Genomic DNA, 17,859 nt, shown 5'->3' with positions numbered 1-17,859 from the left:
AAACAGCTCCTTTAAAACCAGAAGCAATTTGTCATCTTTTGATTCTCTTCCAGCTTCGTCCCTGTCACAGGTAGATAAATGAGGTAGCATATGGGTGTCCAAACGCAGTAGCGTCTACTCCCCAGTAGTGTCTACTCCCCGCCGTCTTCTATGTAGGGAGCACCGTGGGGTGGTCCCTGGTTGTGTGATTGTAGCCGTAAGCAAATTTCTCCATTGCTCGTCCTATTTATACACAGGCAGGAAACGCTTTCTCAGAATCTCCCAGCCTCCAGGGCGCCATTGATAGGTATGTTTCTCGGTTCAGAACCCTGAAGTGAATCATCCTCTTGTGAGCTCAGCATTTCGTGTCTGTAGCTCCACAGAGCGCTACTAATCAAATCAATGTCTCAGCAAAAGCCAACAAGCATTCCTGAATTAAAAATAGAGAGGGGTTGGAGTTTCTGTTTTAAAAAAGCCTTGATTGTGGCAAGCTGGCGGGTTAGGCGGATGTGCTTACATTCCCTTCAGTTGCAACCCCTAGAGCAGCTTGAGAAAAAAACACCAAAAGGTTTTCTGCTTAACCTCACAGGTGTTAGATCCCATGGCTACGCAGAAGTACCCAGTTATTCTCAGGGAGATGCCAAGGCCTTCTGAGCTGGTTACCAATCTCTGGATGACCAGTGTGTGACATCCCGTGAGGGAGAGAGGGCTGTGTGGTACAGGCCGGCCTTGGGTGCACACTGAAGAGCTGTGTGTCGCTGGGCCACTCGCACAGATGTGGTCTCTCTGCATCTGAGTTTGCTGGTCCTGTCCCTTGTGCTTCTGTCCTTCATCTACTGATTCCGTGTCTGCCGTATCTGCTCGTAGAATGGGGGAAGGGATGGAGCCCTGATGTAGGAAGCTCACCAGTCACCTTGGCTGACAGATTTCATTGAGACTTGAGGATAAAGAGGGGTCAAACTCCTATGTCCTGGCTAGTAGGGGACCAACTGGTTTATTAGAAGATGAATACATGACTCGTGGGTTCTTCAGGCGGCCATGTATCTCCTGTGTGCTAGGATCATCATGCATGCTAGAATCATGTGATATTTTTGTTTTGTTTTGTATTTTTAAAGTTTTTGGACCAGCTGTACAAGACACTGACTTCAGAAAGGCTGCTTGTGTTGACAGGATGGCCCTAGGGGACACTTTTGGGTGCCTCCTGTGCACTGAGAGAATTTCCCCTGACTCCCGGGCCCTGAATTTGCACCCCTGGATTTCCCCAACCTTGACAGGCTCTGTAAGGAATTCCTTACCCTCTCGTCATCGCCCTGGACTCCGTGTCTGACACAGTGGGCTCTCTATCACTGTCTTTTGAACAATGAGTGGTGAGTGAATAATTTAATATCTGGTCCTTTCGGTTGGGCTGCTCGCCCCCAGACATGCGTCAGAACAGCCCCACCTTGATGTGCCTTTCTGTGTTGGGAATCCATGCACATGTCTAGCATGCTCCCCGCTGACATCGGTACCCCTGGCCTAAAGGCTGCTTTGAGAACACTCCTCAAGGGCCTTCACTACTCAGGTGCCTTCTTCCCTTCCCCAGGTCCTCTGAATCCATGCCTGCGGGCATCAGAGGTCGATTCTGTGAAAAGAGATTTCTGGGGATTTCACCAAATGGAAAAACCACCTTGGTTTTTTTTTTTTTGGTGGTGGTGCTGGTTTTTGTTTTGTTTCATTTTGTTTTCTTCTTTTAGTCAGAAAATGCATCTAGTGGGCTGGGGGTGTGGCTCAGTAAACAAAGCGCTTGTCCAGACTGCACAAGGCTCTGCATTCAGCCTGAGCAATTGTGTCTGGTGGCACATGCCTGTTATCTTAGCCCTTAGGAGGTGGAGGCAGGAAGATCCGAAGTTTAAGGTCATCTTTAGTTGTATTTTATAGCTGAGGCAGCCCTAGGGTACAAGAAGCACACACACACCACACACACACCACACGCACACCACACACACACCACACGCACACACGCACACCACACACACACCACACGCACACCACACGCACACACACACGCACATCACACACACACACCACACGCACACCACACACACACACACGCACACCACACACACATACCACACACACACACCACACGCACACACACACACGCACATCACACGCACACACACACACGCACACCGCACACACATGCACATCACACGCACACACACACACCACACGCACACACGCACACCACACGCACACCACACGCACACACGCACACCACACGCACACACACACACCACACGCACACCACACACATACACACACCACACGCATACACACACACACCACACGCACACCACACATACACGCATGTGCATATACACACACACGTGCACATACACATTCACAGTGGGGGAGTGATAAAACACAAACTACGTTTTCCCCATTGTATATGATAAGAGATGGTGACCGTGTTACCACTTCCTTCTTGATAGCCTGTCCAGAGTACAGCTAGAATACAGTAGTACAGCGGTACACCCTGCAACATGTACAGCTAGAATACAGTAGTGCAATGGTACTCCCTGCAACATGTCAGCCCACTTACATCTCCGTCCGGTTTTGGAACCTCTCCCCCCCCCACACACACCCTGTGTCGGATGCATTTAACTACAAAGCTAAAACAAGTGTGACCTTTCTCGGACACCGCACACAAGCAGAAAGGATGCAGGAGATGAGACCGTAATAGCGGAAGGGAACATGTTGTTTGTGAAGCTTTTTATTTGGCTGTGGGCCTGACTGAGGTCATTTGGCCCCAGGATTCAGACACAAGAGGGAGTTTCATGGCCCAAAGAAGGCTGCCCTCTACAGAAAGTCATTCTCCTAACGCCAAGTATCACTCGGGATGGCCATCAGGGAGGGTGGGATTCCATGCCCAGGCCTCAGGGAGCTCCTCCCTCTGTCTTAGGGACACTGTGGGGACGTAAGGACTCACTGGAGAGGCCAGGGACAGGTCAGTCAAGGGTACTAGAGAGATCAGGCTCCCTGAACATAAAGAGGTGATGTGGAACCCGAGAAGGAACCCATCGGGGACTCTCCTCTGAGTTAGACAGTGTGTATCAGTGACCTATTGCTGTGTAACAAACATCCCCAACATTTAGCAGTGTGGACTGATGAAAATATATGGTCTTGAACACTTCTGTGGGTCAAAGAGTTAGGTGGTTCTAGCTCCAGGTCTCTCATGAGGTCACAATCAAGCTATCAGCTGAAGATGTGACCAAAGTTGGGGACCTGTCCCCTGATGGCTTACTTCCCTGGCTGTGGGCCTGAAGCCTCAATTCCTTGCTCCCCGTACCTCAAGCCTCTCCACATAACTTCAGTGTTTGACCCTGAGAACAGAAGAAGAGACCCTCAGTGTTGACACACTGCCACTTTGCTTTGTGTGTTTGTTAGACATGATTCTGTAGCTGCAACCTGCAAACGTGGTTTGTGTGTGTGTGTGTGTGTGTGTGTGTGTGGTGGGGTATCCCAGGGAAAAGCACATCTCCCTAGCAATGGCCTCGTGCATCCCTGTCTTTCCAGGCTCAGAATCTCAGAACAATAGGCAGGGCTTCTGGCTTAAAGGTGAAGGTACTGTGGTCCTTGGGACCGTGGGGCTTCAACCTAATGAGAAGGAGGGAGCTAAAGATTCCATGGGCCCCAGGCAGGCCCCTTACTCCTTCTGTCCATGTCTCAGAAGGAACCTAAGCTGCTTGTGGGTGTTTGGTTTGATCCTGAGAGGAGAAGCAAGGGGAAGGCTGATGAGAGCCAGCTCTGCTGGGAAACAGCAACAGACTGGAGGGGAGGAACTCTACCTCAAAAGGCGACCTGGAATAAGAGGGTGTTCTGGCTTGGGGAGCAAGGTATCAGGAAGACACCCAAAAGGTCCCATTTAGGATGCTGACTTAGCTGCAGAGGGACCTGCAGTTAACCCTTTACAGCCAAGGTTCTGGGGTCCTACGGAGAGTTTTTCCAGTGTTGGAAGGGAGGCCATCCTGACCACCCCGGTCTCTACACTGGTTGGGTAGCATTGCTCTGAGGACGCAGAGCCATTGGTGGCCACACTTTTCTGTGTCTCTCTTATCTCCCCATCATCCCCAGGGAATAAGCTAATCAAACTCACTGATGGTTTTACATTGGGAAGGAGATAGCTAATAACTTGGGTGACAAGTATTAGAATACAATGTGATGTGGATAAATTGGGTCCATGTATTAAGAGCTATAAAATGAGATTTCATCACAGCATGAATAATGGGTCCCGTGGAAAGGATTAATCAAATACCCCATTAAAAGGTATAGGAATTCCAGTCAGACCGCCCAGTTTAATTACAGTCCTGCCCTCTCTCCTCCCCACTCCTTTCCCCCTGAAATGACTTTCTGCTAGGAAAAAATATGGAAACGAGCTCAGAGGAAATAACGGGGAAACTGGGACATGCGTTTTTGCTAGGACCTGATCCTGAAGACAGATGTAAGCGGCCAGTGTTTAATGTGGTGGGGGAAGGCAATTGGCGTGAGCCATCCTTGACAAATGTAATTTCCAGAGGCGCCCTGTTGATACCATTCAGCAAATGCCAACAAAGCATTTACTTTCCAAAGGGAGAAAGCAAGACAGCAAGAGAAATGCAAGCGTCTCCTGGAGCGGAGCCGAGAGCCGCCAAGCCCTAGAACAGCGTCAGGTGTGAGCATGCGCAGTGCAGAAGATACGCACAGCTTCCGAAAGACCCGTGCAGGACTGGCTTTGTCTGCGAAAGGCTTCCCGGAAGAGGAGACTCCGGCAGAGAGCCCTGAATTGTGGACACGCTTCCATGTCCTCCGAATTCGTGAGCACACTCTGGTGGCAGGGTCTAGAGAGGAAGCGGGCTTGAGCAGAGCAGGGGGCACCTGTAGGGCTCTTCTCTCATTTCCACCACCACCACCCAGGTCCAAGCTGCCATCACGTCTCACCTGGACAACCGCCAACGCCTTCCGGCTGCTTTCCCTGCTCCCACTCTTGCTCCTCAGCCACCCATCCTGTACACCAAAGTCAGACTCCAAATCCAAGCTGATCATGCCATTCTCTTGACTCGTAGCTTTCCATTGCTCTTAGATTGAGACTAGAAACCATTATCATGGCTTCAAGGTCTGTGCGTTCTGAACCACAGCTCGAGCCAGGCTCCCTTCCACACGGCAGTGCGCCTGGCCTGAACTTCTCGGCACACTGGGTCTTCCTGCCGTAGGGTCTTTGCACGTGCTTTTCTCGCCCTAACAATGGCTTTCTGCCATCCTATCTTCTCCAAACTCTGACTCATCCTTCAGAACACATCTCAATGATTACGTCCTCTTGGAAGCATCCCTAACGTTCACATTCAGACTAGTTTTCCCTCGTGTGTTTGAAAACAAATATTTATTATGTGAACATATGTTTTAATGTCTGCTTCCCTAACTACAACATGAGTTCTGTGAGGGCAGAAACTTACTGTTTATACCCCCTCAGAGCCTATATGTGTTGATTGGATCATGGCATCTAGTTAGCAACGGGAAGACAAATAGGGAGATTACACAGACCAGTTTCTCCAAGAGTACGATTATGAGTTTTTAACAGAATGGAAACCTGAATTTCTGTCCAGACCCTGACACCTGCTGGCTTTATTGTTTTAGTAGTAGTATCTGTGTCCTTGTCTATAAACCTGTGATACTAACAGCCACCTCATATGACCATTGTGATAATCTCATGAAATAATGTATACAGAAGCATTGTTGACTGTAAAACCAGACATAAATATATGTTGTCACTCTCTAAATGTCTGTACATTGAGTCCTTCTCAAATATCTATCGGATCGATGGTAGATGGATGGATGACGGTTGAAAGAAGGGTAAATGATGAATGAATCAGTCAGTTGGTGGATAGCAAGATGCCTGGGTGGAGGGGCGGCTGATGGGTAAAGGGGTGGGTGGGTGGATGGACAGGTAGATGGATGGACAGATTGATAGTTACGGAGCTAGTGCAAGAGAACACATGGGAGCCAAGTAGCCAGGGACTTGCGAAGAGGGGAGGAACAGTGGACCCTATCCCCATACCCTGTGTTGATGGGACAGGCAGGGAAGACAATGTTGAAACCACTTAACCCAGGCTGGAGGCCATCACTGGTCACCCAACTCAGGACCACTCCTCCTCAGCCCCTTCATGTCTGTGCTGCCAATGACATGCCTTCGTTATAGTTTAATTGCTTTGCCTATTTCTGTCTTTAGGGGAGAAATCAAATTGATTTGCACATGCAGCAAAATTGGTGCAATTCCTCCAGTGGCTGCCAGCAGGTGCTGACAAGGGAGGAAGCAAATGTCTGAGGCTAGGAGAATCGCTAGGCATTCATTTTAATAAGGCCTAGAAACCTTCCTTATTTAATAAATTGCCAGGGATAATTGGTTTCCGTTTCAAGAGTGGTTTCATTTTTAACTCCCTGTGTTCTGGTAGGATCAAGGCCCGCAGGTATAGACATGGGTTTGTGGTTTGAGACCCTGTCACACACCTCTCTGAGGTTTTTGGGTTTTGTTTCTTTCTCTTCGCTCACATCCTATTCCCTACCACTGCCACTCTCCTGGGGTAAGTCATGAAGTTCCAGCCCTCTGATTGGCCACTCTGCTCGTGTGGAGGCCCAGGCGCCTGATCTCCTCAGTGATTGTAGAGGCCTTGAGAATAAGTGGCTGGTCCTGAGGCCCACACCTGGCATCTTATAGATGACTCTGGTTAAAAAGCCCATGACACAAACGTGGAATCTCTTGGCTATTTGAATATTCTTTTCACCCCAGGACTCCAAATATGATTGATTGTATTAGGGATTGGGGTGGGGGTTCCTGGGAGTGTAAGCACACTGGAGGGAAAATCCCGACAAATATTTTATTCCACATCATTATGATTCCACTATCACTATTGATAGTATAAGATGTGTGGGTTGATGGGTATTTTCATCTTTTTTCTATAGTTATAACAAATACCTGAGTCTGGGTACCTTGTATAGCTCTTAGTTTTGGAGGCTGAACGCTCTCAAGACCAAGCCACCTCAACTGTTTGGTGTCTCATTGAGGATTTCTGGGGATGTCACCATTTGATTGAGGAACAGGGAAGGAAACAGGACCATGCAGAGGGACCGAGCATGTGGGGCATTCTTGCTTCATAACCCACTCTCCCTTCCTGGGAGCAGCATTAGTCTTTCTAGGGCAGCGACCCATGGCCTAATTGCCTTTCGCTGGGACCAAGCCTGAGCAGAACAAAGAGGCTGTCTTCAATGAGGCTTTTAAGTGGGTCGGAGTGCCCCGTGGTCTTCAGCAAGGATTGCTCAAGAGCATGTGGCCGGTTGAAGGATGGGACTGTCTGTGTCTCCAGCTTCCCCACATCTCCCAGATCAAGGACTCTCAGTCTTAGAGTGGTTGCTTTTGAACCGATGTCCTGAGATTGGCAAGGAAATGTACTGAGGTCCTGGCCCATCTGTCAATAACACAGTCCTAGTGTGGGCCCAAACTCAGCAGACCAAAAAATGCTGCTAAGATTGCATGGTGGGACAGTAGAATTGGGATGCATCCCCTGTCTGGTTCTCCTAGTCTACCCAAGGAATAGATTCATTACTCCGGAATCCTTCCACTGTTCAAACACAGGAGTCCAAACCTCCAGTTTCAGGCAGAAGAAAGTGACCACTTGGATCTCCCAGGACCAGGCTTGGAGCTGGGTTCCCGGCTCAGCGCACCTTGGCTAACTCTGGCTCTACTTGAGCCTAAACCTTTTCTCTTTTTTGTAGGTGGAAAATAAGTATCTCATGCTTTTCCGGAGAGGTCGCATGAGGATTAAACGCCTTACTGCATGCAGCGCGCCCAGCTCGCCAGGCATGAGAAGTGAGCTGATAGAAGCCGTAATAGGTTTATTCCCCTGATAAGCCCTGGATTCCCTGCAGACATCACTGCTGGGCTCAGAGACAGGATTGGAGAGGGGCTTGGAGAAGGGCTGGGAAGGGGGCAGGGAGAGGAAAGGACTCAGAGAATTCTGGAATTCCTGGTGAGCTAGAGACTGCTCCTTGAAGCAGGACAGAAATACTTAGACACGAAGCATCCCAGTAACCCAGGTAGAGGCGGAGGTGCCAAAAGCACTTACCACATTTTTCAGGATGGTGCACCAGGGCAGTAGCTAAGGTGAAGGAGCTTTTGAGTGATAGTCACCCTTTCAGTGAGCAGGAATTGAGATTAATTTGGCTTTGAGAATTTTAAATGCACACATTGTAATCATTGGCTGTACCCTAGAGCATTGTAAAAATCAGGGTTGGAAATCTCTTACCGTCTACACGCTTAGAGCAGGAACTCAGTCTTGCAAGCAGATTTTTAAAACTCCTGAGCCAAGGGAAGAGATTGTCTGCCTGTCAAATTTGCATTTAGTGCCTTCTCCCTCCCTGTGCCTCCTGCCCCCACCCTTCTCCACTGTGAGCTGGCAGGAAGCCTTGCAAGCTTGGTTTCTTTTACAAACACTTTTCCTTGGGAGAACCAAGGAAAGAACTGAGAGTCAAGCACTAGCCTGTGACCAGTTAGGCCTCGGTTCTGCTATTCCTCCCTGGTTGTTTTAGGCTCTTCCTTGCCTACACCACTAATCTTGTGAAGATCATTTCTATTGAATTTACAAAGCACCTTAAGAGCTGTGTCTTTTTTTGATCAAATTCCTGTTGTGGAACTCTTTGTCCCCTCTGCCAATCAGAATCCGCCCCACAAATGCTTAATTTTAAACGGTTGTCCTCTGTGTGGATGCCATGGCTTAATAGTATATAATTTAGGACCCTGGGCTTATTAGGGGTGTCTGGAGGTCACCATTAAGTAGATGGGCTCTTCGTTAAGTCAATATTTGATAAGACCTTTCAAAACTGCTGGTAATTGTGTTTGTGGGCTGCCTGCTGAGATTAGAGGGGGGGGGAGTCTCAACACTTGCTTTCCTTGCTCTAAATGTCCAGATTTAATCTCCCTTCTCTCATCTATAATTTATATTCCGTACATTTGGTGAGTCCAGTCAGTGGTTTGGATGCTGTAGGTTTCCGCTGCCTCAGCCTCTCCTTATTATGTAATCGTGTTTGATAAAACCTAATGTATAAAGTCCTGGACCCCAGAGCATCGTGAGAGCCAACGCTCATTATGGGTGTGCTTTACAGACTTTACAGACTCTTCCCCTGGCCGCTTCTAGTTGCACAAAGTCTCCTCTCTACCTCTCTCTCTCTCTACCTCTCTCTCTTCTCTCTCTCTCTTACACACACACACACACACACACACACACACACACACACACACTCTAGTGCCACGAAAGATTCACTTGGTCTTCCTTCCCTCTCTGCCTTGTTAGCGCTATTTTGAAGGATCTCTTGGCCCATGTAGTCATGAGAAAACAGTGGCCACAGGTTGTATCATTCTGAAGAACATGGCTGGGAAACAAGACGGCTTTCAGGTGATAGTAGCGTTAAAATTGAGTGCGCGTGGCCGTGTTCTAAATGGCACGTTAGGTAGCACAGTCTTTAGTAGATCGGTGTTGCGAGGAAAGAGATGATGCGGGACAGGCTGTAAAGAGCTCTGTGTGGTGGTTTATCCCTCTTATCCCAGCTCTCTGGAGAGGCCAGCAGGAGCTGCAGTGGGAGAGTGTCTCCAGACCAAACGCCCCAAATTCAGGTGTGTAATAAACAGAAGAGTGGCCCAGTGTCTAAGGCTCTGCCCTTGGGTGGCCATGCCTGAGGCAACATGAATTTTAAGACTAAGTGACTCCTTCAGAGGGAGGACTTGGCTGCTAGTGTCTAGACTCATTCTGGCCTAAGGACTGAGCCAGTTCTGTCCCTGTTGGATGGCTCATGGAGGTGTCTGCCCGATGCAGTACTTTGCTCTGAGTGATTGCCAGTGTACTTTATTTCCCCAAGGTTTTCTTTTATGGAGTCCATCTGGGGAATCTCATGGCTTCTCTTTCAAGAATTTTGGCTTTGGGAGTGGCATCACAGACTAGAAAACTTCTCTCTTCTCACTGAGAGAAGTTGTAAACTCATCTGGAAGCTCCCTGGTGGGCTTTGTCAGCTGGTAAGGTCAGGCCTGATGAGGAAGGAACCTGTACACAGGGCTTCTCCGAGGTGTGGCTGCCGAAAATGTCCTTGTTCTGCTGGGCTCGTTATGTGGTTGTTTCTTTAGCCTGCATTGTCACTTACCCCACATCAAAACTAGACCCTCACAGGACTCCTCCTGCTTGCTGCCGTGCCCCTCTGGACCTTTGTATCCATTCTTAGCACGAGATTTGCTGGGGGACTCATTGCTGACAGATCCTACTTCTTCTGCCTCTCTTGTCCCCCTCCAAGATGCCCGGCTACAAGGAGCAGCTATCCCAAGGCAGTGGTCTTAGTGTCCCCTTTAGGATTACCCTAAATCCTAAGCACAGTCCCTTTAAGGCCTTTATCCCCCATCGGATGAAGATCCACGGGGTATTAGTAAGCTGGGTGGACATTTCAACAGGGAGTCCGGTCATAATGAATGAGGCCCCAGAAACCTGAGGTGGCACACAGGGAGAGCCTCAGAGGGGAAGGGGCAGAAGTTTCACCCTTTCTTTCATGGTTCATCTGAACTTGTTAATATTTTTCAGTCGAAATCTAGAATCTCACAAAAATGCAACATAGGGCGCTTTCGTCGAGCTGCCTGGAAGTTGTTCCCTCTCCTGGGGCCGTGCCTGAGCCCACACCTGTTTAGGAACAAGTGGGCTAGATTATGAGACTCTGGGCTTGGTCTGGTTTTGCTGTCATTCAGTTCTCATAGTGGGTAATCAGTGAACACATACCGCTAGACAAACGGAGCCCTTAAACGAGGGGCCAGACTGGCAAACACTGTGCAGAGTGACCAAGGTAGGTAGTGATCTTCTGTCACTCTGATCAAATGACATTTGATCATCTCCGCCACTGAATGCTGACCCTTCCCCTCTGTGCCTCCCCGTCCTCGACAAGAATGCCCATTGATGTGTGGCACTTGGAAAGCAGACGGACTTGCACACAGTCCCCCTCCTGCACAGCACTCTGGGACCCGAAAGCGTCTCTCGGACCACACACAGTCCCACGGACTAGAGGAGGAGCCCGAGAATGGGTGGGATGGTATTTGAGGGGCAGGATTTTAAGACCTGAGCCTCACATCCAGCACTCTTTCCACCAGAGCCTGCTGGGGATGCAGATACAGAGAATGGAGGTTCAGTGCCCACGCTCACAAGACTTCATGTCCGTTTCAGGCAGGGTCTACCTACAGGTCCGTGGGAGATTTTCTGTTGTGGTTCTCGGAAGGGTTCTCTGCAGAAACGGCGTTCAGAATGGAGAGACTTCACTGCTCTGTCCCCTGTAACAGAGGGACAATGGGGACATCAGCCACAGAAAACTCAAGCTCAAAACTATCACAGTAGTGCAGCCTTGTGACCCCAACGCTTAGGAGGGAAAGACCAGAGGATCAGGAGTTTGAGACCAGCCTAGGATACATGGGATTGTATCTCAAAAAGGCAAAAGGAGAGAAAGGGAGGAAGGGAGGGAGGGAGGGAGGGAGGGAAGGAAGACGAGGGCTTTTCCAAGTTCATTCCAAAGGCCTTGTTTTAAATTTCTTTAGGCTTATTTTATGGGTATGAATGTTTTGCCTGAATGTATGCATGTGCACTACATATGTACCAAGTACCTGCCAAAGTTAAAGGAAGGCATTGGGTCCCCTAAAACTGGAGTTACAGATGTCTGTGAGCCACAGCTATGGCTACTCAGACCCTTCTTGAGTCCCCTGCAAGAAGAGCAAGTGCTCTTAACCGCAGAGCCATCTCTCCAGCCCCACAAAGGCCCTATTTTTATCTTGTCAATCTCATCCTGCAACAGATCTCATTGGCAACATCCTCACCGGGGCTGGGGAGGTCGCTCAGCGAGGAGAGGCACTTGTGTGGAAAGCTTGAAGACCAGCAGGTTAATGCCAGGTGGGCATAGCTTCCCACCTTGAAGGCTAGGTGGGTGTGGCTTCCCACCACGTTTCTTCTTCCCTCCGCTGCTTTCCATCTATTCTCTCAGCTGCTAACACCACACAGCAGGCTTGAGCCAGGACTGATTGGGGCATAGGAAGGCTCATAGGCTATGTGGCCAAGGTTCCGTGAAAACTGCTGTCATCGCTGGGACTTGGGTCAGAGCCCTGCCCAGCCCTGTTCTTTCCCGCTTGCTGTACTAGGACGGCTCCACAATGGCTTCCCTTCCAGCCGTCTTTGAGGACTCGGCAGTTGCAGCTCAGCCGCCCGTGAGCCCGCAGCACCAGCTCTCGCTGGCTCTGTTGCTATTTTGCAGCAGTTCGATGCGCGATGACCACTTTGCGGTATATAATCACTTAATTAGCTTGTGCCTGCAAGAAAGAGCTGCTTCATTTAGAAGCTTAACAGTGAAAATGCCCGAGTCATTTGCGACAGTCTTGATGGTATCAGGATGATTGTAGAACGTTCCGCTCCTTGTTCCTAATCCACTTAGCACAGGGGCACTAGGGGTCAGTCATGCAGGGCACAGGGACTAATGCTCAGGGCTGCAGCGGGGCTTCGGTGGCATTAGCTATGAGACACAGGCAGATGGGGAAGGCAAGGCCATGGGAAACACAACCTGAGGGCCATAGGGGGGAAAACACCCTGAAAGGTTGGGATATGAGCAAGGTCCCCGCGCCATAAGGGCACCGGAAAGGAGGGGAGGAGAGACGACCAGGACGTGTTATGCCCCAAAGAACCAGATGTTCAAGGGGCCCAGCTGAAGTCAGTAATGAGGTTTATATCCGCATCTCAGGTGATGGAACTTCTTAGTCACAGCGACACCGTCGAGAGGATTGGGAAGCCAGAGTGCCACTGTCTTCTGATGTGAAACCCAGCGCCCCTGGGGCAAGACTGGTGCATTTCCCAGAAATCCCTGCTAACCTAGATAAGCCCCCAAAGAACTTCTCGGGAGAACTGGAGACGGAGAAGAGCTGCAGCCACTTGGCCACCCGGGTCTTGTTGCTTAGCTGTCTGCTATGAGTGGAACAGCTCTGTCTCCTTCTGGAATCCTCTTCAGCTTCAACCTTTAGGCAAGCTTACAGGTTTAGCTCCATGGAAAAGAGCCCTTACTGCCACAGGATTTCCCTATCAAAGTCAAGGTCAAAGGCCACGGGCTCAGCCCATTATGGGGTTCTAGCCAAGGTCTGTGGGGTCCTTGCTGCTCCTAGTCTCTCCAACATCGCAATTCTTCCTGCTTCCCAGTCTCTGTAGTAAGAGCTGCGGGCTGTGTTCCTGCCGCCGCAGCTCCTGGTCGCCTGGCTAGCTTATGCCCCGAAATAACAACACACAAACTGTATTCTTTTAAACACTGCTTGGCCCATTATATCTAGCCTCTTCTCGGCTAACTCTTACACCTGGACTAGCCCATTTCTAATAATGTGTGTAGCACCCTAAGGTGCGCTTACCGGGAAGATTCTAGCCTGCGTCCATCCTGGGTCAGAGCTTCATCGCGTCTGGTTCTGAGAGGAGCTGCCCTGCATCTCTCTGAGGCATCTTTCCTCAAGTCTCCTGCCCCATAGAGTTCTCATTTAAGCCCTGGACACAAAACTGTGAGCCAGCTCACCAAGCCTTTCTGAGGTGCTGGGCATGTTGTGTTTTCTTGGCTGTCATACGTGGGTCTCTAACTATGAGACGTCATCGTACAATGTGTTGTAATTGGTCTTTCCTTCTCTGTGTGTTATGATTGCGTAAAAGATCTGCCCTCCTTCACCCGCCTCCTCACTGCTATCCCGCATCCCAGGGACTGGCAAGCTTAAAAACCATAGGAAGCTGAGGACGGCAAACAGGAAGAGGTAGAGACCTGTCAAATGGCGGCTTTGTTTCGAGGAGCTGTGGGCAAACAGTTACAGACTTCAAGGAGCAACCAACAGGTTATCATTTTAAAAAGAACAATCATAAATAGAAAATTCTATTATTCATCGTGTTTAACTGCTCACAGAATTTATTTTTGAAATGCTGGCAGGCTAATGGCAGAAGAGGCCTTGGGGGCTGGGAAGAAGGCCTTCCTTGGAAGTCACAGTAGACCCATGAAGGCCCTGTGGTCTGTCCACACTGTCCCAAGTGTATTTAGGGGAAGGACACAGGGCCCCTGTGTTGAACGGCTGGTAAATTCCCGTAGAGCCTAGTGGTGTAGGTGCATGAAGACCGTATTTATAGTGCAGGGAGAAACCCTGTGACCTGGGCCATTTTGAAAGAATAATGTATCCAGAACTCAGCTAAAGTCACTCTCAACCATGGACTTAGACCTGGTGGAGGAGGAGGCAGGCATGCCGACCCATCCCAGACCTGCCGCCTCAGGAGCCCAGAAGTGATTCACATCAGCTAGCCCAAGTAATGCTGCATCTTGTCCTTAACACCTGGCGGTGGGGTTTCGCAGCTTCTCTGAGTGGCCCCGTGCTGAGTGTGACAGCCGTGAACTTCCTGTCCTCTGCTCGCACACCACAAGTGACAGCTCCAAAGACGAGAACGCCTAAGCCTTCATAATAAAGGCAAAATAAGTATAAAAGCGCTAGTGAAGAAAACTGAACCGTGGCTGGAGAGGTGGTTCAGTGGTTAAGACCACTTACTGCTCCTGCGGAGGGACCCACGTTCAGATCCTAGCACCCACGTCAGGTGGCTCACACCCCTGTAACTCCAGTTCCAATGGACCCAACACTTCTGTGGTCTCCACAGATACCCACACAGACGTACAGCATATATCACAGACACACATTTGGATAAAAAAAAATGAATCCTTATAGAAGAAAGAGAAAACCAAATCACAGGTACCATCAAACTGTTGTTGAATGGTTTTCATTCCTAAGCCAGACGGTGGTGGCCCCTTAGTCCCAGGACTTGGGAGGCAGAGGCAGGCAAATCTCAGAGTTCAAGGCCAGCCTGGTCTACAGGATGAGTTCCAGGACCATTGGGGCTACATAAAGAAAAACCTAGTCTTGAAGAGAGAGAGAGAGAGAGAGAGAGAGAGAGACAGAGACAGAGACAGAGACAGAGACAGAGTACTTCATTCTTGCCAGGCTTCATGGTGCTCACCTGTGATCCCAGCGCTTGGCAGGTTAAGGTAGGAGGAGGATTGCCCTGAGTCAAAGTCTGCCTGGGCTGTGTAGTGCGAATCAAAACAAACTACAGCAAGAGTTCCTCATTCTTTCTACCTTGTTTCCTTTCATACATTTGTTTGTTTTCTCTGTGTGTGTATACGTGTGTGTGTGTATGTGTTTGTGTTTGTATGATGGTCAGAAGACAGCTTTTGGGAGTCTTTCCTGCCACCCAGGATTCCCAGCGTCAAACTCAGGCCACCAGACTTGGCTGTAAGCACTTTTGTTTACCCACTGAGCCTTCTCATGTCTCTGCCCCTTTGCCTTTTTTGCCTTCCAGTACTGTAAGAATAATGACACAAGCTCTCTTTTATTAACTAAATTTATTTTATTGACTGGTACATAAAACCCACAAAATTGTACATATTAATATGTACAATTAATACAATTAATATGTGATGTTTTGATTCAAGTAATCATTGATTGCTGAGTGAAATGGATGAACTATGAACCCAAGATAAGGAAAAGCAGGGGCAGGCGAGAATTCGGCATTTGATTCTGACGTGTTACATGAGCTGTGCTGGTTAGTGGCCCGGAGCTGGCAGCGGGATGGACTTCAAGCCGAGGTCAGGCTTACAGAGGCAGATCTGAGAGCAGTCCGTATAGCAGTGCTGCAGAGAGCCTGAGAGCGGAGGGGGTGGGAACAGGACAGGCCTTACCTGTCGCTCCTTTGCAACCTGATGGTTACACAGCCATAGAGCGTGAAATAGAGGATATCGTGCCTAGGATCCAGGGCAGCTCCAACACCGACCCGAGACCCATGTGAGCTTGCTTGCCTCCTCTTGAAGGGTTCCATAAGGTGGTCTTTCAGGACCCTGCCATTGCCTCCTCAGGCGTGAGGAACGGTATGAGAAATTCAGCAGGATCCTGCCCCATCATTCACATGAAGAACTGAGATGCCAAACACTGGTCAGCTGTGCGGCATCTTTCCAGGGAACAAGAGCATTTAAAGTTGTCAGCAAAGTTAAAACAGTAATCCAGACACCACCTCCCATACAATGGACATGCTCACACGTGTTTGTTTACTTTCTCTCAACTGTTTGAGAGTTTTGTGTATTATATCTATTTTCAGCCTTACATTCATATTCATATTTGAATATGAATGCCCTAAAATTAGATATTCTCTTAAATAACATAGTAAAACTAACAAAAGCAGGAGACATCATTTTGTCAATTATACATTGAAGCAAAGGTAAAGACAAACACAGTTTAAATCCAGGATTATGCTGCATTTGGATATCCTGTGTCTTTTATCTACTTTGCCATGGTGGCCTCGCACACCAGGCACACTGTAAAGAGGCCCTCAATTTCCCCCAGAGATGTCTCAGGTTCAGTTTATCCTTTTGGGAGTCGTGAGGTTGGATGCCAGGAAGGTGGAGTGGCCACAACAGAACAATGTGAAGTGCCAAGGAAGAAGAGAGAGGGAGGGAGGGAGGGAGGGAGGGAGGGAGGGAGGGAGGGAGGGAGGGAGGGAGGGAGGGAGGGAGGGAGGAGAGGTCTGTTAGGTAAGGACTAGGCAGCAGAGACCCCCGAATGAGAAAGACAGAGGCTTCCCCTGGTCTGTCACAGTGTATCTGAGTACATCCTAAGGGAACACTCAGGCAAGAGAAAGGGCCCTCTCCCGAGTAGATTTTTTCTTCTGGTCATGTCAAGCATGTCTAATAGATCGTTACTTCTGCACAGAGCCTAGGACAGCCAGGCCGTTCCCATGTGTCCTTACATGTTATCCCTCGGTGACCGAGAGATATACATGGTTCTCATTGTAGAAATGGGGAAACTGAGGCCCAGGAGCACAGTCTCCGTGTGCAGAGCCACCGCTGAGGCCAGGGGTTGCAGCTCCTGCTTCCTACCCTGCTTGGGATCTCATTACCAGGCTTCCCCCTCAATCAGCCCTCACTCTGCGGCAAACAAGACTTGAATAACGACACAGCTCTATTTTCTACTCCTGTTGGTGATTGATACTTGATTAATGTTCGGGATTGCTGTCTTAGAGAACATCATTTCACAGATGTAAAAACCAATTTTGCGCCGGGCGGTGGTGGCGCACGCCTTTAATCCCAGCACTCGGGAGGCAGAGGCAGGCGGATCTCTGTGAGTTCGAGACCAGCCTGGTCTACAAGAGCTAGTTCCAGGACAGGCTCCAAAGCCACAGAGAAACCCTGTCTCGAAAAACCAAAAAAAAAAAAAAAAAAAAAAAAAAAAAAAAAAAAAAAAAAAAAAAAAAAAAACCAATTTTGCTGTAACGGAGGCTTCTGCCCTATTTCCTCCAAGTCAGAAAACAGACTTAGAGGGAGCCGGAACCACCAGGGTGTTCTCAGTCGGTTCTGAAAGGAAACTGAGTCCGTAAGAATTGATGGCTGGTGGGTCAGACGTCCCCAGCACCCTATATGGACACCACCTGGCACGTTCTGTGAATAGCCATTGGTGAAAAAAACCGAAATCCTGAGTGATCATAGCTGTCCTCACCATGTTGCCCTGAGGGACACGGAGAACCCTGGAGAGCTCAGTTCTTTGACAGACAGGTGGTGATCAGAACAGCCCGGCATGGCTCCTTCACCTGCCAGGAACAGGCACTGAGATTTGTTCTAACTGCTGAACGGGACAGCTGCGTCCTGCAGCTCCCACTACAGCCCAGGGAACACGGATTCAACCCTAACTCTGTAGGTGCAGCAGCAACAGCAATGCTGAGATCCTGGCCCTGGGTCTAAGACAGACCCGGGCTTTCCTCTCTA

At 49.3% G+C, this 17,859-nt stretch overlaps 1 protein-coding gene across 10 annotated transcripts in view; it reads left to right on the top strand.

Annotated features, from left to right (window-relative positions):
- Atxn7l1 (ataxin 7 like 1) overlaps window positions 1-17,859 on the top strand; it is a 214,089-nt gene that overhangs the window by 93,624 nt on the left and 102,606 nt on the right. Inside the window, exon 4 of one of the 10 annotated variants that reach the window (XM_057782317.1) lies at window positions 4,591-5,762. The exons of the other annotated variants lie outside the window; for them this stretch is intronic. Coding sequence (XP_057638300.1) covers window positions 4,591-4,676 — 86 coding nt within the window. The 3' untranslated portion in view covers window positions 4,677-5,762. Of the gene's footprint in view, window positions 1-4,590; window positions 5,763-17,859 lie in introns of those variants that run through there. 10 annotated transcript variants of the gene reach the window in all.

This window comes from Chionomys nivalis, chromosome 10 (assembly GCF_950005125.1).
Source record: "Chionomys nivalis chromosome 10, mChiNiv1.1, whole genome shotgun sequence".
NCBI classification, from domain to species: Eukaryota; Metazoa; Chordata; class Mammalia; order Rodentia; family Cricetidae; genus Chionomys; species Chionomys nivalis.
The sequence above is the reverse complement of the archived record's forward strand: the minus strand, read 5'-3'. Positions and strand labels throughout refer to the sequence as shown.